General features: G+C 41.9%; 2 protein-coding genes across 8 annotated transcripts; one reads left to right on the plus strand and one right to left on the minus strand.

The window, feature by feature from the left end:
* Positions 1-6,216: 6,216 nt before the first annotated feature.
* On the minus strand, positions 6,217-16,240 carry ss18 (SS18 subunit of BAF chromatin remodeling complex). Of its 7 annotated transcripts, none has more exons than XM_085805233.1 (11): positions 16,091-16,240; positions 15,534-15,610; positions 15,349-15,433; positions 14,499-14,655; positions 13,463-13,693; positions 13,131-13,301; positions 12,735-12,812; positions 10,960-11,082; positions 9,042-9,172; positions 8,539-8,601; positions 6,217-7,806 (listed from the first exon to the last, which is right to left on the minus strand). In XM_085805233.1, the coding sequence occupies exons 1-10, from the start codon at positions 16,157-16,159 to the stop codon at positions 8,584-8,586; spliced, it is 1,140 nt and encodes a 379-aa protein (XP_085661359.1). In that variant the 5' UTR covers positions 16,160-16,240; the 3' UTR covers positions 6,217-7,806; positions 8,539-8,583. The 7 variants fall into 7 exon arrangements, with proteins under 7 accessions (XP_085661359.1, XP_085661357.1, XP_085661362.1 ...); XM_085805231.1 differs by lacking the exon at positions 16,091-16,240 and adding an exon at positions 15,951-15,986; XM_085805236.1 differs by lacking the exon at positions 12,735-12,812.
* A 638-nt stretch (positions 16,241-16,878) lies between these two features.
* Positions 16,879-20,760, plus strand: psma8 (proteasome 20S subunit alpha 8). The gene is made up of 7 exons (XM_085805250.1): positions 16,879-17,122; positions 18,263-18,389; positions 18,634-18,758; positions 18,905-19,027; positions 19,135-19,254; positions 20,266-20,328; positions 20,422-20,760. Exons 1-7 carry the CDS (start codon positions 17,021-17,023, stop codon positions 20,515-20,517), a joined length of 756 nt encoding a protein of 251 aa, XP_085661376.1. The 5' UTR covers positions 16,879-17,020; the 3' UTR covers positions 20,518-20,760.
* Positions 20,761-26,145: the final 5,385 nt, after the last annotated feature.

A 26,145-nucleotide genomic window follows, 5' to 3' on the forward strand; every position in this document is an offset into this window, starting at 1 on the left:
AGTGCTTTTGCAACCATGACAAGTCAAAATGTGCTCTGTGAAAAAATGCCTGTGTTGTGATTAGTTTTTTTCCACAACACAGATTCCCCCTGTATATCACAGATAATGTCTGTATGTGTATATGTGTATATGTGTATATGTGTATATCGGTACATCAGCTTGGTTGTTCATAAAAATGCAGATTTGTGCTTTAAGGTCTTCTGATAGTTGTAATTCCACATATCCTTGTGTGTTATTGAAACTACTCCAAACATACCGTTACTTTGATATTTGCTTCTCACTTTCACAAGTCTGAAAATACCATTTTCCCAGTTCTCAACTCAATACCCAGTGTTACATCAAATATCTGTTCAACTTTTTCCTCCATCTTTTTTTTTTTTTTTTTTTTTGTTCTACTCCCCGCACTTACCATTGTATTGTTCGACCTTGAGTGAGATGCTGTCAGGCGCTTTTTAGAACATAAGCGTTGCAGTTTCCCATAATCCACTGGGAGTGTTGAGGTGAGAGCTGTGGCCCAGTAGCACTCTGAGTGGCTGGCAGCGGATCAAAAGCAAACGAGGTTCCTGAGCTCATTCCAATTATAACAGCACACACTATCAACTACAAATACAAACAGCACGTAAGTGATAGCGCTGGTGGCCTGGAGGACCGCTGCCAGAGAGCAGGCAGCATGCTAATCAGGATACCTCTTGCCATGGGCTATTTAGGGAATAGCCTCTCATCCCACCAATTCCCCATGCCTTAGCCAGGGAAAGGAAAGAGAAAAAGGGGAGTGAATTCCCTGAGTGCACAATCCAAGGACAAAATATTAGAAAATGGATCCTTATCTTTGCTCTCGGCCAATATCCATATTAATTACAAAAAAAGAAAAAAAAAACAATGCATATGTACTGAATAAAATATAAAGAGATTTGTCAAACACATACAGCTACAAATTATGACCACCTTGTATAATTGCATTTTTATGTGATGTTAATTTCAGTCGCCAAACAAAAGTAAAATAATGCAGAACAAAAACATCACCAAGAGGAATTCTTGCAACTACACAGGCTTTTGTTGACTTCCCTAAGTTGGCATCACACAGCCTACCCTATGGTTTAACCTTTGCAAAAGCCAAATGTGGAACAACAAGATCCTCAGTCATTTGCACATCACTTCACACTGTTTATTGCAATTAGTCTGATTATTCATAACAATGTCTTCCCGAGCATCCCACTGTAGTCGGCCAATCCAGGAAAGTGATTTATATCCGGTCGCCTATCATGGGGAAAGGAAGTGAGGTGTTTGGAGCAGTTTTGTGGTAACGTGCATGCTCCCCCACTCGCACGGACAACCCCTCAGAGCTTGGCAACTCTCCAGAGCCATGCAGGGGCGGCGGAGTACAGCGGGAGTCTGAGTCAGAAGCACACATTGTGCTCCGCGGGACCCCACCAGCCCCGGCCCGAAGGCACAACTCTCAAGGACATGGAGAACTGGGGCAGAGAACTTCCAAGCTTCCCACTGTTAGGGCAGGCTGAGAAAAAAAAGGATAAGTTTCCAAAGCGTCTCTGTCTTTGTGAGTGTAAATAGCTGGTGAGATGTGTTAAGGGAGACACATTGATTCTCTTGATCAGTCAACACTAATCATGCAAATCTTTCTTTTTATCCTTGTTAACATGTCCATAAGTTGTTGGTTATATAAGAATAATGAGCAAAATAAACAGCTGGCGCCATGGCTGTGCATTTCCACCATGAAACTACAGTGAACCAATGACTGTTAAAAAAAAAATAAATAAATAAAAAATCAGTTCAGACAGCCAGGATTTCATCTGTCACACTTCTGAGGAGTCGGTCCCATCAAGTCATGTTAAGCAGTGTAGAGACCTACAGTTTGCATTACCAGTTTACCACCACACACACAACACTGTAGCAACCACTGCTGGTCGCAAGCATCAACAGCAGAAGCACATAAAAGATGTTAACTATGCTAATTGCTCTGATGTGTCTGCTAGTTGCTCTCACTGAGGCTCAAACATCATCTCCAACATTTCCTCTAACTGAACACCATGATACACAATGCTTCTTCACCAGCCACTGAAACCTATGAGTACGGTGAGCAACACTTTGCTTTAGCCAGCCACTAACAAAAAACAACATTAACACTTAGGCCTACCTCTTTGATATCTTCTTCTGGACAGTTTTGATGCGTCGTGATGAAGTCCTCAAAAACCCCAGTCAGACCTGTGGCTTGATCTCTCCAACCTGGTTTCACCAAACAGCCTAGTAGCGCGTGCAGCGACCGTGGGCGAGGCCCGGATTTTTTTCATTTTAAGGAAGTAGACCGCAACACGTTTTTTTTTGTTTAGTTTTTTAAAATCAGTTTTACGTGGGGAAACCATGCGACACAAAATCATATTTTGTGGCATTTTTCTTCTCTTTTTTAAACAAGTCCGGAGAGAATTTTGTGTCAAAAAAGAAAAGGCGAAGGGGTCAGACTGGGGTCACCTATCATGCAGGTGGGTTGTGTTCAGGGACACATGGTTAAAAGCATAGACAGTCAGTAGATGTTTAGTGAATCTAAAGGGTTTAGTAATACACGTATCTGTGTTTCGGTCTCTGTATTATCTCTCTGTCAAATATAATTGTATGACACCCCAGCAGGTGGTGAATTTGAATCGATGTCTCATAGTCTCATAGTATAAAGCGAGGGACAATAAAAACGTAATCAAAATAATGGAAATTCCATATTACTTTTGAGCTAAATCCAAGAGTTGTGGTGTACAATTTTTCAAATAAGAGGATGAATCAGTGAATATTTACTGTTTGCTTTGTGCTTCAGAATGAATCAGCATGAAAATGAGGATAGTTCATTTGTATGCATCAGTGAAATGTGACTGAAATTCTGTTTTTTGAAGGAAAATTACAGAAAAGAGGCAAAGAGGCAGTGTCTTTGACACTGCTGGAACAAGCAGCCCTTTCCCTCATTGTCCTTCCAGTCAGGAGCTCAGGTTTACTGTGGGTCAGCCCCCTCTCTTTCTCTACATCAGGGGGAAGGAACCACACTGATCTGAGATGGAGTACCCCCAACCAAACCTTACCACATCGACCGATGCCACCATCCTGGGCCTCTAATGGAAGTCCTGGGCATCCAGATGCCTCCCCTGCTCCGACATGGGCGTCAAGTAGCGCTCTACTCATCATTGGAAGCAGCAGGCCTCGCATCCCTCCTTTTCTCTCCCTGGGACCGGCTTTTTGAGAACATTGCAGGCAGATGTGTCCAGATGAGCACGTTCTAATTTGTGGGCCCAGGTTAATGCTCTGCCAGAGGCCCTGGAGGATCAATAGCTTTATTTCCCTAAAACACCGGCATGGTGAGAACCAGCTCACGGGGTGCTTTTAATACCGCCACAGTTCCAGTGACGACTGGGCTGTATTGATTGTGCCCGTGTGGAACTACGTGCGCCTTCTGGGGAAGGATCTATTTGTGTCACCCTGGGCTGGGATGGGGGCTCCACTGGAGGAGTAGAGAGCTCAGCCAATGGAGGATGCCAAAAACATCAAAACAGCCATGTTTACAGATTACCCAAAGGGAAAGCAAATTACAGCAATTATGCAGGCTGTGGGAATACTGATATCAGCATACCTGCTATTTCACCCAGAGACTACTTTTATGAGGCTAGAACACATACAAAACAGCACACTCAATTTGATTTGATGGCTAAACCCTCAACAAACGATGGGATTTAAACAAAGCACTGCACGTCAGGTGCATGCAAAACAATGTCTTTCTAGGGGATCACCCTGTTTGTGTATGTCAGGTCCAAAAAATATCTTTCAGTTGTTTTGAAACTAGATATAATAGCTTTCGCAACTATCTGGGAGACAAGTATATATCTGGGAGGCATAACGATGAACATGTAATATTGAGCATCATCTCCACCGTAGTTTTTTTTTTTTTTTTTAAACAATGGCAATTAATCATTCTTTGTAAACACTGCAAATTGCTTCACAGAAAACTAATTTACCTTTGGTGCATTTATCTCATATATCAGTGTAGAGACAACATACAGAGGAGTCTAATCCAAATCACAGACCTTTGTTTGCAGCTGTCGTGACATATTCATGACTGGGGCCATAATAGTCAGATTCCTGTTATATGCCCCCCAGGGAGAGCAGAGAGAATGGTGTCACATCCAATTACTGCGGCACACTGTAGAGGTAAATCAAAACTCGTGCCATGAACTCTTGAATCCAAGGTGCATGCACGCACACACACACACACACATACATGCTGCATAAGTAAAACGAGACAACAGTTATATCAACATTGATAGAATATTGGAAAACACATTCTCCTGGTAAGTTGGAGGTCATGTATGGATTACACAGGAAAATGGGATTGGCTGGAGGCTGCTGGCTGGCGTCTTCTCAAAACATAAATTGACATACATAAGATCTAGGCGCAAGCAAGGCAGACAGCACTTACTCAAGGTTTTACAATTATGGATTTGTTCGCCAGCGAGCAGAAATTGAAATTGCAGATGAGGACGATGATATGCCCTTTACTGGGGGAGGAACAATCAGGTCACCGATCAAGTTCACCGACACCTTCTCATCCGCACCAATACGATGCTTTTCTGCAGAGCGAAATGAATGCCTTTGTCTTCGCCTCCACAGTAGTCTGTGGAAGGCCTGGTGGTTTGGTGGTTGGAGGGTATCTCAGCAGTGCATAGCCCCGTTTCACCCTGGAGCGGTGCAAAGCTCCTGCCCAATAAAACAGGCTGCATCCCCAGGGCCCCTCCCTCAAGCCTCCAGTCAGCGCTTGTTTTTGCACCATTTATTTAGTGTGACACATCTCCAATTAAACTGTGGAGGCTGCTGCATTCCCCCCATAACTACCTCTTATACCTCCCCATAGACTTTCTGTCACACTGAGAGTGTGGGTATGAGAGAGTGAAAGGGAGAGTTAGTGAGAAAGAGAGCTAGAGAAAGAGAGAGAGAGAGATCACATCTTGCCTGCCAGCTATGATCACAATGTCATTTTCCCCTCAGTGCTTAGCAGCCTCCTCTGAAAGGTGCCCTGAATTATAATTATCAAAATATTGAACAAGATAATCATCCTGCCACTTTTTCACACTATTTGCCTTACCATCATAGAACATGCATGGAGTAATGCTCTCCTCTAGGCTTTCTTGATAACTCATTTAGAACTACACGGCCAAAGATATCTGTTTTTTTGTAAGACTACATTTTTTAATATTGAATTACTTAAGTTGATCACTAATGAACTACTGCCTATGTATTTATATTTGACCAGATCTCCTCTGCTGCATCACTTTAAGTTGCGTGCAAATCAATTTAAATTCATGAGCGTTTAAGGAGATCTTACATAGGAGGTAAGACTCTCCTTGCCACCTCTTCATCCTCCCCCAACGGCCCCAGACACAGTCACAGGAGGAGTGACTTTGTCCGACCCCAATACCGTCTGCGAGAGCACAGCTGAGGGCAGCAGCTGCCAGGGAGGACTGGTGGGGGAGCGCCCAAAACGCCAGCTCTGCCAAGCAGAGGGGCCAGGGGGAGCCCCAGTGGCAGCTGGGAAGGGTGGGGCGGCCAGCTGTGGAGCAGCAGGATGGTGGGGTGACTAGGAGATGCCACTAAACCTGAGCAGTATACACAAATGCCCACACAAGCATACACAATGTTTTTCAAAATAGGTGCACTCAAAAAGTTCACAATTCCTTCTTTTCTTAAAGCACTTCTGCCACACTCACCCACACACACACAAAAACACTCCTCGTTGGCACCAAGGCAACCCAAACAGTCTGTGGCCCTCTTAACACCAGCACCGATCTCCCATCACGTGCTTCGGCCACACATCTGGCGTACCATCTGTATCACTCCCCCCAATGTGACAGGTAGTCCCTCTCCCTCTCTGGGGGGAGCAGAAGGGGAAAGAGGGACACGGAAGGTAATTTTGGGTGTAAATGTGCTCTGGACCTCTCTGGATGCATCTGGACAAAGCAGACATGCTGCTGAGCGGGGCAGGGTCATTATCAGTTGGAAACTGACTACCAGATAGGAGATGAAGACAAAACAATTATATCATACTGTCACATTATGACGGCACCAATAGCGCACATCTTGTTTATGTTGTCGACTTAATGAATGATCATGTGCTTTAGTATTAACTGCATCTCAACATAAGGTCAAATGCTACAAATAACACAAGTCAAAATATTAAAGCTTCTTCCAATTTATTATAATGTACAGTTATACATTGCCATGACACAAATGTGACCACCACTTGGATGGGGTGCAGAATGCAAAATATTAAAACAGCCATATATAAACAATACCAGAGGACATGGAATTCCTCTTCTTTATGCTGCTGTACATGTGGGATCAATAAAGTATGCACCATAAAACAGATATCAAGCCAGTGATATAAAACTGCACAACCAGTCTTTACTGTGAAATTAAGGAATCCATTTGAGAACATTATTTTCACATCTTATGTTACATATTTGACAGTAACAATCTTTATTATTCACACACAACACTATTTGAATGACATCAACTTAGACATTTATTCAAAGGAGGGGGAAGGGGTTCCAGCATTGTCAAGATCAACAAAACAAACTACTTGTCAGAAATATTTATTTAACCAAGTTTCATCTTTCCCATTCACCACTTTGCAGTCAATTGACAAGATTGAGGTGCTTGTATAGACAAAGAAAGGCTCCACAGAGCATTTATTTTACAGTTTGCAGTGGTATCTGCTACATATAACGTCTTTGAGCACATGTTAAAAGAAGAACAGCGGCCATTATTCTGCCAAGTAATTCATTCCTGAAACAAATTTGATATATACGTATTTGTCACTGACTTTTAAAAAAACACAGCTCAACACAGAATACAGCAACTGTAACATGATTTCACACATTAAACATCCTCCAATTCCAGGTGTCTGCTGTTTGCAGTTGACCTTCAAGATTTGTTTTTTTTTGCTGCATGTCAATTCATTTCCCATTTTTACACATTGAATTTGAACAGTGTCCATATCACCGGAGTAGCAGATCCAATTTGATAGTTACACAATTCAACACAAAATAAAAACAAATGTGCTGGATGGGATCATTATTAAAGATCATTAAAAAAACAAACAAACATTGACACATACACTTAATGAAATAAACAACACAGCTTTAGTACTAGTTTCCAATGTCTTATACAAAGTTAGCTTGGTCTAAAAAGCATAAAATATATTTTTACATCATCACATACATCAAGACATGTACCATGGCCTAGCAGGAAGTTCTTCTGGTGCATCATTTCAACTCCAAGCCCCCACACATTTCCCTACTGCTGGCATTATTGCTTCTTATGAATGGGGAGCTAAATGATAGAGAAACAATGCACCACAGTAGATTGAAACTGTACATTTAAATCATCTCTGATATCCAAAATTTGTGTTAGCTTTGTTTCACAATCTGCAATGCTGAAGGATAAGGCAGTTCCATTTTTAAGGCATTGCTGCTTTGAGACATACTGGACCAGAGGGCAATTCATGGACTTTGACATTATTGAGTTCATGGACATGATAAACAGAATACATTTTACAGGCATGGATAAGAGCCTAAAGAGGAAACGTATCTTGTATTTTTGAGTGTTGTATGTTTGTGTCTGAGAGAGAAATCTCAGTGAGCTGCAACCATCATTAAAGTCTGCCGAGCGGATGACCAGAGGTCAAAACTCAGACAGAGATCAGAGCAGAGCTGTGTGGGTTGCTGTGACCATCTCTCATTGCTGGTAATTTCCATACTGGCCCTGTGGAGAGAAATGTGACAGACACGTGTTACTCACCTTCTCAGAAATGCAAAGTAAAAGCTTTTATTCTCAGATCTCAATAGGGTGCAAACAGACATCTGTGGTTTCAACCATATCGTACTGCAAACCGTGATTTATGGCTGCATTTGCTGGTATTGACCAGCAGGTGGCAGCATGGCCTCACAACTTGTGAGGCTCTAAATTCTAACTTGATACCTCAGGTTTCAGCAGCAGCATGGCTGAGGACAATATTCCATATCAAATAGTGGACACTAATTTCAAGTGAGACAAATTCAGTGTGAGAACAGTAGTAATTGATGCATATCTAAACAGGGGTCGAAGTATGTGTTTTGCAATTAATGGAAAATACAATGGAAACAAATTTGGGATTATCTAACAGTCTGATATACAAAATACATTTGACAGTTTTTATCATAAGCAAAAGATTTGCAGAGATTTAAGGAAACAGCTCCAGCAGGTAGGCTGTCTCACTGCAAATTAAGCATGCTGTGTTTCTGGACCTCGTGACTTACATTTCGACCCCTGGTTAACAACAAATCAAAAGAGAGAAAAAAAAAGAAAGAAAGCAAGAGGAAAACTTAAGAAAAAAAAGGAGAAAGATGGAAGAAGGATAGAGACAAAAGAGACAGAAGAAACATAACAAATGCAAATTAAGGCTATAGGTGGTCAAACGTCTAGATTGGACGTTGAGGTCTTCACAGCAACCATTACCTTTGCTTCTTACAGAGCTAGTCAGGGGTTCAAATCCCCGGGTCTTTATTTCCTCATGTGCCCCTGAATATTCAAAGATAAAGATATCAAAGTGGAGCTGTGGTCCCCACATAAGACCACAGGAAATACAGGGCAACAAATAGATCTCCCTGTAAACACTAGAGCAGACTGCATCAAGTTTAAGGAAGAATCCTCTTAAAGCCCTCATATTTCACTGGTATGGCATACCACATTAGCCAGGACATGTAACTAAGACTCAGGTTAACAAGTGAAAGACAGTTGTAACACATACACTCTTTTGGGAAGAACAGAATTAACCCGCAATATGATGACAGCATGCACGACATGTTACCTTTTAAACTTTACCTTCTAGCTAAATCACTCACATTCATCAAACTACACAAAATATACAACTAAGTCTGGCAATAAGCATAATTAGGGACAACCTATGACCGATGTCTAGACAAGTCTCAGTGACTGTCCAGTGTTGTGGGTATACTCACCTGGTCATAACCGTAAGGGCGTTGCTGCTGGCCCTGTGGGGGTCCAGGTTGAGGAGGGCGATAGCCTCCGTACTGCTGTCCCTGCCCCTGAGGATAGTTGGGATACTGTCCTGGGGCACTTTGGGAGGGACCTATGACATACATTGAGAACAAAATGTAACATTACGTATGCTTGACAACCTTGAGTAAACGTAAAAACATTTTAAAATGTTGAGCGCAGTCAACAAAAACTCTGAACTAAGTTGCTTCTCATCATCAGTGTGTCTTGTTTCTGACAGCACATGGATGCTGATCACACTGCGCCGTTTCTTTTGAATCCAGGAGAGGTCCGTCTAAAAACTTGGTAATGTAGACCAAAAAAAAAATACAACCACCAATACTTACCTTAGGCCTTAATCCACCCATATGATCAGTTCCAGTTTAAATATGAAAGCATTTGCATGCAGTCATAAGCCAATCTGTGCCCTAGCAGGAGGATTTTTCACATATGCATATCATATTGTGATTATTCTACCACAGGTCTTGTTACCTGCTAGGAAACAGGTGGGGCAATAAAACTTTAGAGTCAAAGAAAGCAGCCAAGTGTAAAAATGACCCAAGTTTTGCTCATTAACTGCTTCTGTTTTCTACTTGTTACTCTGAGAACTCTGGGGAATCCCTGTTAGTTTACTATCACTAATGGGCTGCAATAAAAAAAGCTGATGGATGACAAAGGGAGGATGTGGATATGTCAGACCCATTTGTTTAGGCTGCCTCCACAACGCCTGACTCAGTAATGAATGAGAATGAGTGAATCAGGTTGGAGCCAGGCGATGGTTCCCTAATGCAAGGAGACATCAAGGAGATTCTGTTGGTCTTCATTAGAGGAGCAGGCTTCATTAAAAAAATAGGGGGGGAAAAAAATTCACTTCATCAGCCCCCATACGCTGTAACTATCTATGCAGGCGCTGGGAAGGACCGAGCAAAGCTTGACAGGGGCTAGAGTCAAATGAGGCCCACGCAGCATCGTTAGTTGCTCATAATGCCTTATACTGTTGAGCATAACCTTGTGGGGGTCTGTGAGAGAAAGCATGTGTGTGTGCCAGATGGATCTCACCTCACAGCCTCTGCCTCTCTGCTAGCTCATTACTAACATGATCTCTGGCTCAGACGGAGGGTGAGTGATGGAAAGTTCCAGTGAAAAATGAGACAAGGGAAAAAAGCCTAAAGAGCTGTAAGCACACCGATACTTATAATGCAAGTCCAACACTTTCTAAAATGTTCTAGATTTTATTAATTGTTGTAAAATGGTTAAATCTCTGAGACACTGCCTTTATGTTAATACCTGAAAGTTAGAAAGTAAAGATCATGAAGAGCTGTGAGTAAATTGAAAACATTTCCAGTATGTGATTAGTGCCATTTGTAGCTTGCCTTTTCTGTCATGAACTCCAAAGTATGGTGACTGTTAACTGTCTTAAAATGTTTCCACAAAGCCATTTAAAAAAAAGTTACAATCATTTATTAACATATTGCTTAGCTTTTTATTCAAAGCGCTAAAATGCAGGGAGTTCAAAAACGTTTGGCTGGTTATTGACACACACTTTGCCCAGTTTCTGTACCCATCAGCCAAAGCTCCTCTTGCATTCCCTCAGAACAGAGTGTCATATCAAACTGAGGCACCAGGAGAAATGCAATTTGGTGCCAAACACCATTAATGATTAAAGTTCTCTTCGATTAAGCTCCTAACCATTCATTAAGGTGGTCCTGTACCTCTTTGCTCTTCATGTCTTCTTGACATACATTTGGTACTGTCATATTCTGAAGGGCCAGTTACCTCCAACTCATGCGGGAGGAATTATTATTCGGAGGCAAATAAGACAGCCCAAGAGAGCCGATAGTGCCTCCTACAGGAAAAGTGTGTTGCTCCTTGAAAACTCACCGTAACCCTGCTGCTGTGGTGGGTAGCCCTGTTGACCTGGGTACTGCTGCTGAGGAGGGTAACCCTGCTGCTGCGGAGGGCCTTGCTGGTATGCTTCCTGCTGCTGGCCATACTGGGCATTACCTTCAGGGGAGGGGCAATGACAGTCAATGTGAGCAGTATGTCGACAACTTCAGCACAAAGGCAAACGCAGACAGGGAGACACTGAATGAAGGATCATCTCTTTGCCGTTTCATTGGAGATCAATTTCCCATCAGTTTCACACAGTTCTCTTCAGATGCACCTTTAATTGCAACAATTGACTGCTATATACAGCCATCCAAAAACAAACCAATCCTGGTATCATAACCAATTCCAATGTAAATGATAAATATTGTCATGAAGACAGTCAAGTACAAGTGAAGAGAAGAATGTTGATTTGCATATCTGAGCAAGCTCTGACTGCTTTAATTCCCAGTCAGTGTCCAGCAACACTTCAAGTATCAGGTAATGTATTAAGTGCAAGTTGGTGTTTAAAAATTCAGTTTTTTGCTACTTCTCTATTGTATATATTTTAAAAATCAGACGATAGATTCTAATTATATACAAAAAACTTTGTCTGAATTTTCACAAATGAACCAATCAGATGATGTTAAAAAGATCCTTTTCATCATACTGTATGAGGAATTCAAATACAGCCTACCATTGTCTTGATCAGGATATGGTAGCTGCAAACTGTAATCATTTTGACATAGAAACATAGCTAACTTAATACAATACGTTTTTTCAAGTATTGCTTTGACATTTGAAGCAGTAGAGATAATCTCAGTGGGACAAGATGAAATTGATCATATTATTGAAGAGTTCAGAGATGCACAATATACTGCAGTGTCGTGGTAACAGCAGTTTCTTTTAGACAGCTGTGGGTTTTTTTTTTCTTCATTTCAAAAAAAAGGAAAAGGAAAAAAAAGGAGAACACTTGTGTTTGAAAGGTCAAAAGGGAAAACAGTGTAGTCAGAAGAGGGGAAAAATAAAACAAACAACAAAAAAGTAAATGTTAATTGGACAAAGGAAGAAAAGGAGTTGTTGAATGTGAATCTGTAATCTTTCAGTGTGCTACTCAGTGCTACTCTGTGATAATATGTAATTATATCACCCTGAAACACACCAGATGGAGAAAACTGGCAGCGTGTCCACTGTCACATTAAGGGGATAATGTAGAGGAAGCGTATTTATTAAAAAAAGAGAGGGAGATCAAAAGAATTGGTGATTTTAAGGTCACCAGCACTGCTCTTCTACAAATCACAGGGATCACTGATTTGATCAATAAAGGCAGTCTGGTTCATTTCAGTAGAAACTGAAACATTAAAAAAAAAAAAAAAGGCATCACATGTGGCAGCATGAAGGGTGAGCATGTTACCTTTTCTCCAACGTTGGTACAGCTTTGACTACTAAAACTCACACAAGACTGACCCTGACTTTTCTTTCACACCACAGGTAGCAAACCAACTGGGACTAGGGGATGTCATTACCAGACTGGGTGCTAACTCCTGCACAGACTGCTGCACCTTAAGGGATTATGGTGCACTCTGGTATACAGATGTTTCCTAAAAATCAAATACCATTTTCCTTTTTCTTTTTTTTTTAGAGCCCAAAGTCACTTTGATTTCCCAGAAAATAATGAAGAAACTGAAATTTTGCCTCTGTCACAGTCTCTTTGCATCATTTGTGTTTTAACACAACTCCTGGGTTCACTTTTTGTTGGGTTTCTCCAAGCGACTGGAGGGTTCTCCTACCTTCTGAGGCTCCCTGTCCTGCGTGACTGTACTGGTCCCCATAGTAGTCTTCCTGCCCTGGGTACTGCTGAGGGGGTCCTACATACACATACACACAACATACACACAAGTAGATTCAAGGTGTTGTTGGATCGGTTGTGTGAGGGGAAGAGCAGAGAGGATGGAGTCCTTGCCGCTAGTTCTTGTTAGAAAGCTTTCCTTTTGTTCACTCGACTAATTTTATGATTGGAGGCTTTAGGTCACATCTTTAGTCATCAAGATGTCTGTGGGCTACAGAGGTGGAAATAAAGGAAATTGAGAGGAACAATAGTAAGAAATGCAGGAGGGAGGGTTAGGGAGAAGAAAAACCAACACTCACAACTTGCACACTGGACAGACACACTCTAAGGGGTATACCTTGCTGGGGAGGTCTGTAAGGTGGCATTGGCCTCTGCCCCATGACATGGTTCCCTTGGTTCACCTGGCCCATCATGCCCATTGGGTTCTGTTGTCCTTGGTAGTGCTGTCCACCACCGCCAGGGGGCATGTTGTACTGCTGGGAAGGAGGCTGCTGGTGCATCATGGGGCCTGTAGTACGCCAGCAAAGAGTTAACTTCTCAAACTCTACTGGACAAGAAACCCATACAAGCTGCGCATAGATTTATCAAGTGTATGTAATGTACAGCCAGCACGGGGAAGGCAGGTGAGAATGCACATCAATGCCACCAAGTAGAAACGAGCTGTTTTACCTTGATTGGGCTGCATGTTCATGTTTGGCCGAGGCCCATAGTTTCCCATGGGTTGGCCTTGGGTCATGTTCATTTGGCTCTGAGCTGGCATGCCCTGGGAGGAAGGGACGGTGTGATTGTAACCACCCATCGAGCCATGGCTGCTGGGGGGTATATTCATAGAGCCACTGGGCATGTTTGGGGGCTGGTTGGGGACTGGACCGGGACCTTGCATCGGCATGTGATTTGGCCCTGGAAAATAACAGCAGAGAATATTCATGACTCGCATCAAAAAGCAACCCACAATTATTTGTTTGACATATTTAAAGTGAACTGTAAGTGATTTAAAGTTCTGAAATGGCACAAACTGTGAAAAAAAAAAAAAAAAAAAAAAAAAAAAAAAATTGCCTGTACGTGTACGTCTTTAACAGTTCATTTATGGTTGTATTTTATCCTAATATAATATTCATTGAGTGGGAAGTTAAGATGGAACAAAAAACTTGATGTTGAAGATGGAAACTCCTTCATTGTACAGGAGGTACAAAATTACTCCAAACTGGCACAGTGTACAAGTAATACTATAATACTGTCAGCCAGAATGTGTATTCTCTGTTTTATATCCGAAAAAACAAAATGGCATTGGCTTCATTTTCTGCCTACCGATTATGTTCCCTTGACTTTTACCTTTTAGAAATTACAACAATTTTCGGGAAAAGCAATCAGTGCCATAGAAAAACAAAACAAGAAAAGAAAAACTCAATTTCAAGCAATCTATGCATTTTAGCACATTAAATATGCAAACAAAAACCAAACAAAGCCCACATTAAAACAACCCATGATCGTTAAGGAAGAGAGCATAAGCATAATCAAATGGAGTACAAGTCCAAGACCACCAAAGCTGGCAAACGGGTGACATCATCCTTCAGCATAGCGACCTCCCTCACGGTTCTGTGGTGTTGCTAGGCAACCCAAGTGAGACAGGGACTGTGGGAGAAGAAGGGGAAAGAGAAAGAGAGACGAGGGAGGGATGTTTGGGATGGTGGGGGGGGTCACTTACCAGGCATCTGTCCATTCATCTGGTTCTGCATGTGTGGGGCTGGAGGGCCACCGCTGACCATACCCTCAGAGGGCATGTTGTGGCCATGAGGAGGCTGAGGAGGGGGTCCACTTTGGTTCATCCCACCAGGGCCCATAGGCATGTTTTGAGTGGGCGGCTGCAGGCACACAGCACAGACACAAAAACACACATCAGCTGGCTAGAAACACATCTGAGTCTGTGCCACTCAAAGGAGAAAACTCAAAAAGAAAAAAAAAATCAGGACGTCTGAGATTTTAAAAGATAGTGCACATTCAAAATGGAATAATAGTCATATAGTACTTGGTAACATAATCACTGCATAAAGTAGGCCTACAGTTAATTAAGACAAAGCTAGAGACCATTGAGGACTACTAAAGGCAAGAATCCCACAGGTGGAACAATCCGGTGACATACTATTATTAATATTAACTAATTACGGTAATAGTAAGTTCCAGTTTTACATACATTTGGTTAGCAACCCAAAACAAATACTAAAGTAAAGTGGGCCAATCCCCCAAAATTCTTGGTTGCTGTCGCAAGAAACCTTTTTCTAATATTAACTGAAATATACATAGCCTGCTACACCTTTCTCTGTTAGTGACCAAAATAACAATTTAAAAAACATAGTAATATTATCCTGATTTCTACATTCAATGTAACTATTTTTCTTTTCTCATACTTTTGGCTCACCACATTGTTCACCTCAATTGTTTCTCAAAATGCATATTCTAATACAAGAGCTCAATATTAACAACAATATAAGGCAAAGAAGTCACGCTGTTGTTTACAATTCACTCACTGAAAACGATCAGCAAGGGCCAATACTCACAGCAGGGAGGAGAGACTGCATGTTCTGATTGGAGTCTGCTATCGTGGCAAGGTAAACTAAATTTCTGTGCAGCATCTGTTGATACCTGGGCAGGTGGACAGTCATCATTACAAATTTTTGAGTCAATATGAACTTTAAAAAGACTGTAACGTAGAGGCAAGAAAGATCTTTTATTTACAACTTACTGTGAACACTCTGCGGTTTTGCCTTTACTCTGGAAGTCCATTATGCACTGGATCAGCTGGTTGTTTTCGTCAAGTAACTGCAAAAGTAAACGCACAGATTTATATTACGTTTTATGTTCTACGTGAAAACAAGTCATATAGAGTTCGTGAGACTGTGTAATTTAATGAGGTTACTCCTTTGCTTTCTGATAATTTCAAAAGAACGGGGAGGATGAGAGGAGGGGGGGCGGCGTTTTTGTTAAATATGAGTGTGCGTTTCTAGCTAACAAAAGACGCGTCTTGCTAGCTAGCTCTCCCCAGCTAACAAAACCGCAGGCCTCCATTCATTTGAAATAAAATTCTGCGTTATTGTGGCAAATCGACCGAAGACACATTGTCTACACATGGCGCTCTGACTCCAGAGAGGTTCATATTCACCGCGCTTTGACCCTGCAACATTGTTCCCGATCTATTCACAGTTGGACTTGGATGGGCACTGCTACATTGATTAGCTCGGAGGCTAGCAGCGGCTCCTACTACAGCCTCCATTCTGCGACGCGCTAAAAAAGATGAATTACCTTTTGTATTCCGGCGGGTGTTATATCACCCTTCCCACGCTGCCTGTGAGGTGCAAACGCCACCGACATGGTGATATTCTATAAAACGAAAGGGGGACTCGAGCATAAAAGTCAAAAGTAGCTAACACACTTAACAAATCGGGAGAACTCAGATCAAACAGTTCAGAATAGGATGCTATTTTGTAATGCGGCGGTCCGTTTTCGGGGGGGATGCAGCACATTAAATAATATCGTCAATTAGTATTGTTTATTTTGACCACGCAGGAATGTGTGATTTTTAAATTCAATAAACATATAATGTACTATTACACACAAATGTATTAATTTACCTGGAAGCACATACAGTTGGACTTCGTGGAATTGCAATTCCTCCTGTTTTTCAGATAGTGGTACAGTCTAGCTTTAGTCAGAAAGGCCACGGGAAATGGACTGCTCTAAGAAAAGGGGAAACACAGACAGAGCCTCAACGTGTATCATAGACTGTATATAAAATATAGATAGTTATACATAAATTCGACAATATTAATACCGTTGCTCATAGTTTGAGGCAATACGAGCCTAAAACTAAATTTACTATTCATAGTCTCATGTGTTTACCCACATTGTATCGTCATTCTACTTTGCCTAGGAACAAAGCAAATGAAAGTTAATTATATTTGTATATTGAATGCATTTATGTGCGTTTATTTGCGGAGGGAATATATTTATTTCGCCGAACACTTGCACTAAATTAAAAAAAACAGCATTTTTTCTGTTAAAGCCATTACAACTTTCTTCTAGAGTTGGTATCGCCCGAGTTCAGAGGTCTTGCACATGCGCAGTGTTCAACACAAGGCAGCATCCTAGCCTGAGCTGTTTGATGCTAACTAGCTGAATCATTTAGTGGAAGTCTCCCCTTTTTCCTTTTGATTGTACTTTTCTTGCAGTGCAATGGCGGCAAGATATGACCGAGCTATTACAGTCTTTTCTCCCGATGGGCATCTCTTCCAAGTGGAATATGCACAAGAAGCCGTAAAGAAAGGCTCCACAGCGGTAAGTCCAGAGATGAAACTATGGAAGCGGCAGTTAGCTAACAAGCTAAGCTAGTAGGTAGCAGCCACTCGTTTACTCATGTATTTAACTAACTTCGTTGATTCACACGGTGCTTTGCAGTCAAGTGTTGCGATTGTTTTTATGGCCTCGTTGGATAGCGTCTCTCCAACTTCCCCATGTACAAAATGAAAGATTAATCGGGTATTGTAAAAGGAAAGAGTTACCATTAGCAAAGCGTATTGTCGCTGTGTCACTCTGACAATAGTTTCATTTTCGATGTGATACTGTCTAATATCGGCAGAGACATTATTCTGATTCACGTGGTTACCAAAGTTAGTTTTTAATGTACACATTACACGACATAACGTTGTATTCACAATATTTCAGGGTTATGTCCAATCTTTGCTCACACGATAATTCCTTGGCACTAAATGGCACTTAAGTCGTAAGATCTCTCACCAATCTTTAAGTTGGTTTAATCATTCAAATTGCAGGTGGCCATATAGACCAAACTTACCCTAATAGAAAGTTCAGGAAGGATAATAGTGTGACTCGCGTATTTGCGCGCATTCGCGTTATTTATGTTAGACTGTCAAACCTCCCAAGTGTGTGGAGCAAGGAACAACTATTGGCTTGTGTAGAAAATCTATTAAAGGGGAGCTGAGCTTCTGTTGATTCAATTTGATGAAATAGTAGCCTAATAACAATCAAAATACCCCCTGTCAAATTTTAGGCCTGAATTAGCTTTGCCTGTAAGTACTACCTTAAGAGCAGAGCAAGGGATTACTGGTCTCTCTGCTTAATTGATGGATTTTATGTTGAAATTGCTGATTGGTTTACATTTCCCTTACTATTTTCACACCATAACAATAAACTAATAGCTGCCACTATGACCCCATAAGGAGCACTAATGAAAATGCTAGAGTTTCTTAAGCCTGTTTTGAAGAAATGTGTGTACAAATTTGTACATGGGATGTTCTGAGGAACCCAGAACCCCTAGATATACCATTGCCCCCCTTGATTTGTAGATGGACCTCAGTCTGTTAAATCAGTTGAATTGCAATTCTGGATATATTTTCTGTACACCAACAATCACTAACCCAATGGGATTGAAATAATTTTGATTTACATTCTCTGCAGGTGGGGATCAGAGGCAAAGACATCGTTGTCCTTGGTGTTGAGAAGAAATCTGTAGCAAAGTTGCAGGAGGAAAGGACTGTCCGCAAGATATGTGCCCTGGATGAGCATGTCTGCATGGCATTTGCAGGTAACACAATAAAAATAATCTTATGCAATAAATGAATACTACCTTATTTAAGTAATATTGCACTACATCTAGTATTATGTTGTCACAGCTCAGCTTGGTCTGTCAGAACATTCACGTGTGACAAACACTACATCACTGCAGAGAGATCAATGTTATATAGTAGGATTTTTACTGGATGTTAATTTTCTGTTGTATTTTCTTTGCATATTATGTAGCCATTTAACCTATTTTAATTATTTTTAAGGTCTGACAGCAGATGCCCGTATCGTGATAAACAGAGCTCGGGTTGAGTGCCAGAGCCACAGGCTAACTGTTGAGGACCCAGTCACAGTGGAATACATCACACGCTACATAGCCACACTCAAACAGGTATTTAATCTTCTTACAATTTGTTTGTTGTTTGCTATAAATTTACTTAAAAGAATCTGTAAGTTTTCACATTCAGCGGGAAAGCACATTCATTTCAACTCATAAATGACCGGTAACATCAATCTGTTTATTGGCCATATTTGCAGCGCTACACTCAAAGCAATGGGCGCAGACCATTTGGCATCTCTGCGTTAATTGTTGGCTTTGACTACGATGGAACTCCGAGGCTGTATCAGACAGACCCGTCAGGAACCTACCATGCCTGGAAGGTCAGTGAGTTTGCTCTTTGTACTTTACTTTGTTCTCAGTATGAGACTGATTATTAATTGATTTTTTTCCCCCTTTTGTTGTTGTTGTTGTTCTTGATAAAAATCAGGCAAACGCCATCGGCCGTAGTGCAAAGACTGTGAGGGAGTTCTTGGAGAAGAATTACACAGACGAAGCCATTGCTGGGGACAATGAGGCAATCAAGTTGGCCATCAAAGCCTTGCTTGAGGTAAGGTCAGATTTAGTGTTTGCATTGACATATTTGACAACTTGTCATTAACGACACATACTGAAACTGAATAATTGCAATGCTGTTTTACGATAGGATAACCCTATTGCCATACATATATGTTCCAAAGGCATTTTTATGTAGAGCATATCACAAATAAGACAGGATGTAAATGTGAAAAACTAGCTGGAGAAATTGTCGCCTCCAATGTCATTACACCTACCACAGTGAATTTAATCCTGTCTTTATCATAGAGCACCACCTGCTGCCAGGTGTGAACCATAAAGTGATGCGCCAGAATCGTTACCATGTGTGACTTGGTGCTCTGCAGAACCTGCCTTGCAAACCTGCAAATGAAATAATGCTGCCATTCAGTAGACAGCGCTACATGTGTGCTACCACATTCTGTGATAATAAGTAATTAACTGCTGTCAAAAAGGCAAGGCAAGGCAAGTTCATTTGTCTAGCCCATTTTTACAAACAGTTTGTCTCAAAGGGCTTCACACAGCATCGTGACAACATCCTCTGCCCTTTGACCCTCACATCGACTGAAGAAAAACTCCAAGAAAACCCTTAACAGCAAAAAAACAGGAGAAACCTCAGGTTGATCCACAGAGGAGGGATCCTTCACCCAGGGCGGGCAGATGTGCAATAGACTTTGTGTACAGACAAGAAAACAATTTACAACATGGAATAAGAAAAAACATGAAATTGTTCAGTTAACAAGAGCTGATGAAGGCAGCTTCTGGTGAGCAGGCTGGGCCATATACAGGAAAAGCGGGGTGAGAAGGACAGCTTAATGGGGCACTTAATGTTAAAGGACCTTTTAAGTTAAACTCTTACAACAAATTGAAAGTCACCCACAGAAATCAATGACTTCATTTGCTGGAATTAATTGTACAAAAAACGTCCTCAAAATGTGGCACAGCTGCTTAACATGGACTTGAGGCGGAGGCTACAGTGGTCTGATTTACTGGGATGTGTCTAAGTAAACTGTGTGTTTTGTCACAGGTCGTCCAGTCAGGAGGAAAGAATATTGAACTTGCTGTTATCAGACGGAATCAGCCACTGAAGGTGATCTGCTTCATATTATACTTGCCTTCTTAATTTCTTCCCTCTCTTGTTTTTTTTTTTTGGCTAATTATTTATTTTCTTGGATGTTTGCAGATTTTGGAATCCAAGGAAATTGAGACCCTGGTGGCTGAGATCGAGAAGGAGAAGGAGGAAGAGGCAGAGAAGAAGAAGCAGAAAAAATCCACCTAAAGCAGTTAACCAAGAGTTTTTCCTTATTGCACTTGAATGACAATAGCATATTTGGGTTGCAAATGTTAGTATGTTCCAGAGGGGGTTACACTCATTTACAGCTCTGATGGTGATGAATCTCAAACATGGGAGAAAACCATTTGTAATTTTCACAACCACAATGCAACTAAGTATCCTATCCAATAAAAGCTAACCTGTTTGTAGCATGTGTTATTGTCATTTATAAAAGGAGTTTGTAAACAATCTGTTGTCTTTACTAGATGGTGTTTACTCATAAGGCCAAGTAATAATTGTCATCACTAGAGACGCACTGACCGGTTTCCTCAAGATGAGAGTGGAGGGACTTATTGATTATCTTACTGCAAAGAAAGTAGTGTGATAAAGATAAGTACAGTTTAAAACGGCACCGGCGGCGGTGTTGTGTGGCTATAAACGGCAGTGTTTTTCATTTATCAGCATTCTGTGGCACAGACCTGGAATTGCAGGGGGGGGAAAAAGGTAGCTCAGATTGCTTTATAAAGTGCTCACCTCTCCCTCAGTCATTTAAAACAAATTAGCAATGAGCGAATGAAGTGTCTAATGGTGGCCCAACGAGACCCCTTTTTTGCCTCTCCTTTTTTATTTCACCCTAAATTCGCTTATCAAGCAACCACTGCTCTGAATTCTCAACGACACAATTATGGCCGGCGGTGTGGTAGGGCTGCTTAATGGGATCCTGGCCTCAGACCCCAGTGGGAACTTTCAGTGACTTTAATCTGGAGCCCTTTGAAAAGTTGTGCCGTGCTGTGCTGAAGAGCCCCGGGGGTTCCCTCTGACTCTCACCAAAGACATAATGGTGAATGGTAAAGTCCTTCATTTAGAGTCATCTCCCCAAGCCAGGATTTCCTGAGTGGGTGCCCTGGCTGCCTTGACTAGAGCAATTGCACTTTGTCTGCAATTTGTCTTGTTTGTGAGTCTTACAGGTTGGTGTTTAGGCTGATGTCTGAGGATCAATTAAGCCTCTTAATAATACATCCTATACATGTGTCACTAAGTCCTGGTAGGAAAATGTAAGATAGGGTTTATGTGACTCACTCTTAGCCCTTTTCATTCATACACTAATTGCCACACTAATGCATTTGAAGTCAGAGTTGGATATTATCACTATGCTGTCACAGTTACCTGTTTGTTGGTATAGGTAGTCTCTCTTAAAGTTTATTCTGGCTAATCCTCTGGCTACATAGGTTATCTGATCCATCTTGTCAATAGAGCAAGAGCAGCTTATTCTGTGTTGCAGCTTTTGAACTGCTTGTGGGAAGAGTTTTCTTTTTCTTTCTTTCTTTTTATTTTTTTTTCTTTCCCTTTTTTTTTTTTTGCTGGCATTGTTGTTGCCCATAATCAGCGCTACTGTGCCTCAGGACAAAGTCCATCTCTCTCATCACTGGCTGCTGCTCATCATTAATGCAGAAAATAATGGCTTCACCAGAGGTCATCGGCGGAGGAACGAGGCCTGAGGACATGTACTCTCCAAGCAAGAATGCACACTGCTGCGGGCTGTCGACTGAGTGCATTGTTTGTATGCACACACACACAGCTCACAGGCCAATTGCACATACGCATAGCAAAGAGTGTATTAATGTGAACACACAACAGATTTTTTAAAACAGTGCCCGCATCTCTTTTTCTCTTGATCTGTCATGCACATGCACTTTAGGCAAAGGGTGTTCTCATGTTGTGGTTATTATAGAACAAAATGCTGGGTAAAAATACTCCTCATGTTCACATATGTGGTTGTATCTAACGTCAATAGTCTGACCTTTTTTCTTTTTTTTTTAAACAATATCCATTAGTCTCCTCTCTAGCTGATTTCCAAGTCACAGGCAGATTTCACTTTGAGGATCTACATTTTTGTCATTCTAATGTGCCACCCTGTGGCCATATTTTAAAGTATGCCCCTCCTGGGATGTTTAAAATTTGTCAGTGCAGAATGACCTTAGGTCCAAATAAGGCAACTGCTTCAAGGGGAGAAGCACACAGACACTTGCGTCCCTAGGGAATTAAGGTTACATTAGTCCTCTGTTAAGCCTGTCTCACTCCTCACTCAAGGTGTCTTCACCTCCTGCACCAGCAGAGTGCAGTGTTGCATAAAAACAGTGTTTCCATCATATCACTTACACTTTTTGTCCTACAGATTGACAGTGTGACTCCACTAGCTAACAGCAAGCAGAATCTACGGGCTACTGACATGTTTTTGTCTCTGTACTTTTAACACACAGCCACAAAGGCTCTCTGAACAATTGAATCCATCGAGGGAGAGTTGTTTTGCTTAAAATTGTCAGATGAAAAAGCAACATTGCTTGTGTCCTCGAGCGATGGCCAAGCTGTCAAAGTGTGTTGGGTCATAAAAGGCTACGTTCTCAACACTGTCCCTTTTCTGCTTGTCACATGTCGACAGTTACACACATACACTGTTTGTGTATGGCAGATCGGCCCGCCTCCGCTTATGTCCTTTAGGGCTCTGCAGTGTGAAGTAAAGTTTGGGCATATTGGTGTGTGCTGGCTTACATATCCATAAGCGATCAAAATATGTTCTCTTTTAATGTTCTCTTTTAACTTCTAGCTCCAGGGATACATTTTGAATATCATTCTTTTATCTCATATCACACATCTCATCTTTTTTGTCCTTAAATCTCTTTCCTCTCACCCCCCTCTCTCTCTTTCTCTCTCTTGGCACACATGCACAACACACAGCAGATCTTGATTTTCAACTGTTTTCTTCTTGAACACACCCTCCACTCTTATCATCATCACACAGGGCAACATATACAGTTGAGTAACAGATATCGCCATCAGCCTCGGTTGTCGTTTACCTTTGTGTCCTTCTGAAAGGTGCTGGAATACTAACAGTTTGTGTGAAGAGACTAAAGGCATGGTTTTGAGTTACCCCCCAAGAGTCACCTGTCAGGGGTTTTGTCTCACAGAAGAATACAAGTGCATCCTCCTCTAATTGAAAGTAGACACCAGTGGGCCAGATAGAGAGAAAGAGAAACGGGGAGAACAGGAGAGACGAGGAACGAGAGGGCAAACTGAGAGGGAGAGGCAAAAAGGAGCAGACAGAGCTAAAATAAATAATTCCCATGATGCTGCAGGCCAAAAGCAAATGGCCCTGAGGCTTCATGGCCTCTCAGGGCCGTGGCAGAAGCCAGTCACACACATCACATAGCATTACTCGGGATGGGGTTACAGGAAAATGTCAGCCGACGCATAAGGAGGAACCATCGGCCCATAGGATAATTCGATTGCCTGAGGGAGGTGCAATCTTGCATTCCCACGATTCCTCTCTTTCCACCCACACCCTCTTTTCATTGTATTTTTTGAATCCATTTTTCTTTCCCATTTATTTAATGTTTTCAATTCTGTTGTTTGCTCTGGTAGCCACGTATATTTACACATGTACTGTATTATTGTAAATGGAGGCTGCAGTGCTCCTGCAATGGGTTGCCTTGGTACATTTTCTGTGCAGCCTCCTCATCTGTCCCCATGGGAATTTTATGGGCCATTGGTTTGTAGTGTGGCCTCTGATATCTTGATTTACAACCTGATCTTGGTCAAAAAAAAAAAAAGGAGAAAACTCTCCACTTGTCCTAATGTACCCTCACAGCGTAGTGGGATCCATGTATCACTGGTCATGGAGCAAATTCCCTCCCTTCCAGTCGTTCTTCTAGATGTGGTCAAAGTGCAATTATCCAGAAATATGGGGTGAGTCACCGTGTGTCGTATATCTAAAGCAGATGCTTATGGTTTAAAATCTCCGGTTTTATATATCTGTCATTGAAATCTACCTTACTGTGTTTCTCAAAGCACGGAATTGTTGAGTTAGTTGCAGCAGCTGCATACATGCATGCATTAGATAAAGACAGAGAGAAGGATGGAGAGAGCAAAAGAAAAAGAGACAGCGAGAGAGTTCAGCGCAGATATCTGAGTGCGTCTGACAGAGAGGACAGCCCTGGAGGCAGGTCCCAGCCCTTCAGCACCGAAAATGACACATGACTGCTTTGACTTTTGTCATCCCCTGTCTCCCTCCGCCCCCAAAACCAAGCCTCCAACAAACACTGAGGCAAGCAGGGATACACACACTCACGCACACACACTCAAAGACACACAGTCACACACTGTATACTGCTTAGATTACATTATCTTTATCCTCAGGACATGAGCCCTCCTTGTTGGATGACATTTGGGCTTGTGCAGCACTAAGGTTACCTTTCTTTGCCCCTGAGTTAAAGATGCCTGTCTGCAGCATGCATTTGAAATGAAGGACGGGAAAAAAATCAGATGAGAAAGATTTCCAAAAGCACTTTGATCAGAGGCATCAACAGTCACGCACAAACTTGTTAAGCAGTATGTAAATTTGGGCTGATACTGAATAAAGTTGCCAGAATGGCATGAATCCATTGTGCTGCGATGATCAAAATAAAAGAGGGCTTCATACGCTGGAGGGCAAGAAAGTCACAGACATGAAGGTTTTTTTCCTTCCTCTTTTTTTCTACAAAGGGGCTGATGGGATGCAGAGAGGAGAGAAGGAGGGGAGGGAAATGAAAGATAGGGGAAAGCCTGGAAGGATCTCAATCTAAATTAGCCGAGTAGAGGGAAGACTGTGCTGAATGAGACATATAATTAAAACCAAAGTGATGAAAACATCAGCACTCATTCAGTCACTCGCCAGATGAATTTCTGAAATTGCTACCAGGATGATCTGAAGATGTTTCAAAGCTAAAGGTAAATCTAGCGTATTGTTAAAGCGCACCAATCTCCCATTTACTCTTTTTGCGGGGCTTTCTCTCATCATCTCTCTTCATCCGCCTCCTCGCTATCTCTCCCTCTGTTTCTTTAGCCCTCCCTCATTCTGTCTTTCTCTCCGTCCGTCACCCTGAGATGAATAGATGCTGTCACAGTGACTCTTGTAGCCTGTCAGCTTTTAAACAAACAGTTTGCAAAAGGATCACTTTCGCGAAGGAAACCTCCCACTCTGAGGTGAGGTTATCAGCCTTAGCTTGTCGTGTCCTGTCCGTGTGGGAAACACCCACCCTGCCACTGAACTAAGGAGGATGACCTCACACATGATGGACCAGTCTCACGCCTCGTCCCTCCGTATTAATACATTTAAACTAAGTGTTGCTTTGAATCATTGAATTCATAGGGACTGTTTTGGTTAGCTTGGCAGCCATAACACTGTCCTGCATTTTGTCCTCAGCGCTGAAAATTTTTATTCATCCTGGCAGTCTGCGTCTGTAACCAAATGTCTCTGGCAGTTAAAGAGGAAGCATTCAAACTGAGGGCCCTCTCCCTCCCTCCAGTGCAGTGTACCTCCAGTAAATCTGTCCTCCCAACAACAAATGTCCCTGCACTAAAAAGGCCCCTCAAAAAAAAAAAACAAGCCTGACTTTAGTGGAGAAAAAAAAAAAATCAAACCCCTCAGGTGTGTTCCCTCTCACTCTTCCTCTCTGCACCTGCACTGAGTCTCTCAAGTCCTCCGTGTGTCTCTCCACACAATGGAGACAGTGCATAGCCTCTGGCGCCTCTCTCCAGCTGAGAGCCACCTCTCTCCAGAGGACAGTAGAGGAAAACTGCCAGCACTAACAACTGATC

This window comes from Trachurus japonicus, chromosome 17 (genome assembly GCF_045865225.1).
Source record: "Trachurus japonicus isolate A0001 chromosome 17, Traja_1.0".
In the NCBI taxonomy this organism is placed as follows: domain Eukaryota; kingdom Metazoa; phylum Chordata; class Actinopteri; order Carangiformes; family Carangidae; genus Trachurus; species Trachurus japonicus.

Excerpts from the sequence above, each read along its gene's own strand:
- psma8 (XM_085805250.1), top strand. The coding sequence starts at position 17,021 with ATGGCGGCAAGATATGACCGAGCTATTACAGTCTTTTCTCCCGATGGG. Across the intron at positions 19,028-19,134 it reads GAACCTACCATGCCTGGAAG|GCAAACGCCATCGGCCGTAG; the intron begins GTCAGTGAGTTT and ends GATAAAAATCAG. Across the intron at positions 20,329-20,421 it reads GACGGAATCAGCCACTGAAG|ATTTTGGAATCCAAGGAAAT; the intron begins GTGATCTGCTTC and ends GGATGTTTGCAG.
- ss18 (XM_085805232.1), bottom strand. The coding sequence starts at position 16,159 with ATGTCGGTGGCGTTTGCACCTCACAGGCAGCGTGGGAAGGGTGATATA. Across the intron at positions 13,302-13,462 it reads GAACATGCAGCCCAATCAAG|GCCCCATGATGCACCAGCAG; the intron begins GTAAAACAGCTC and ends GGCGTACTACAG. Across the intron at positions 9,173-10,959 it reads ACCACAGCAGCAGGGTTACG|GTCCCTCCCAAAGTGCCCCA; the intron begins GTGAGTTTTCAA and ends TGTATGTCATAG.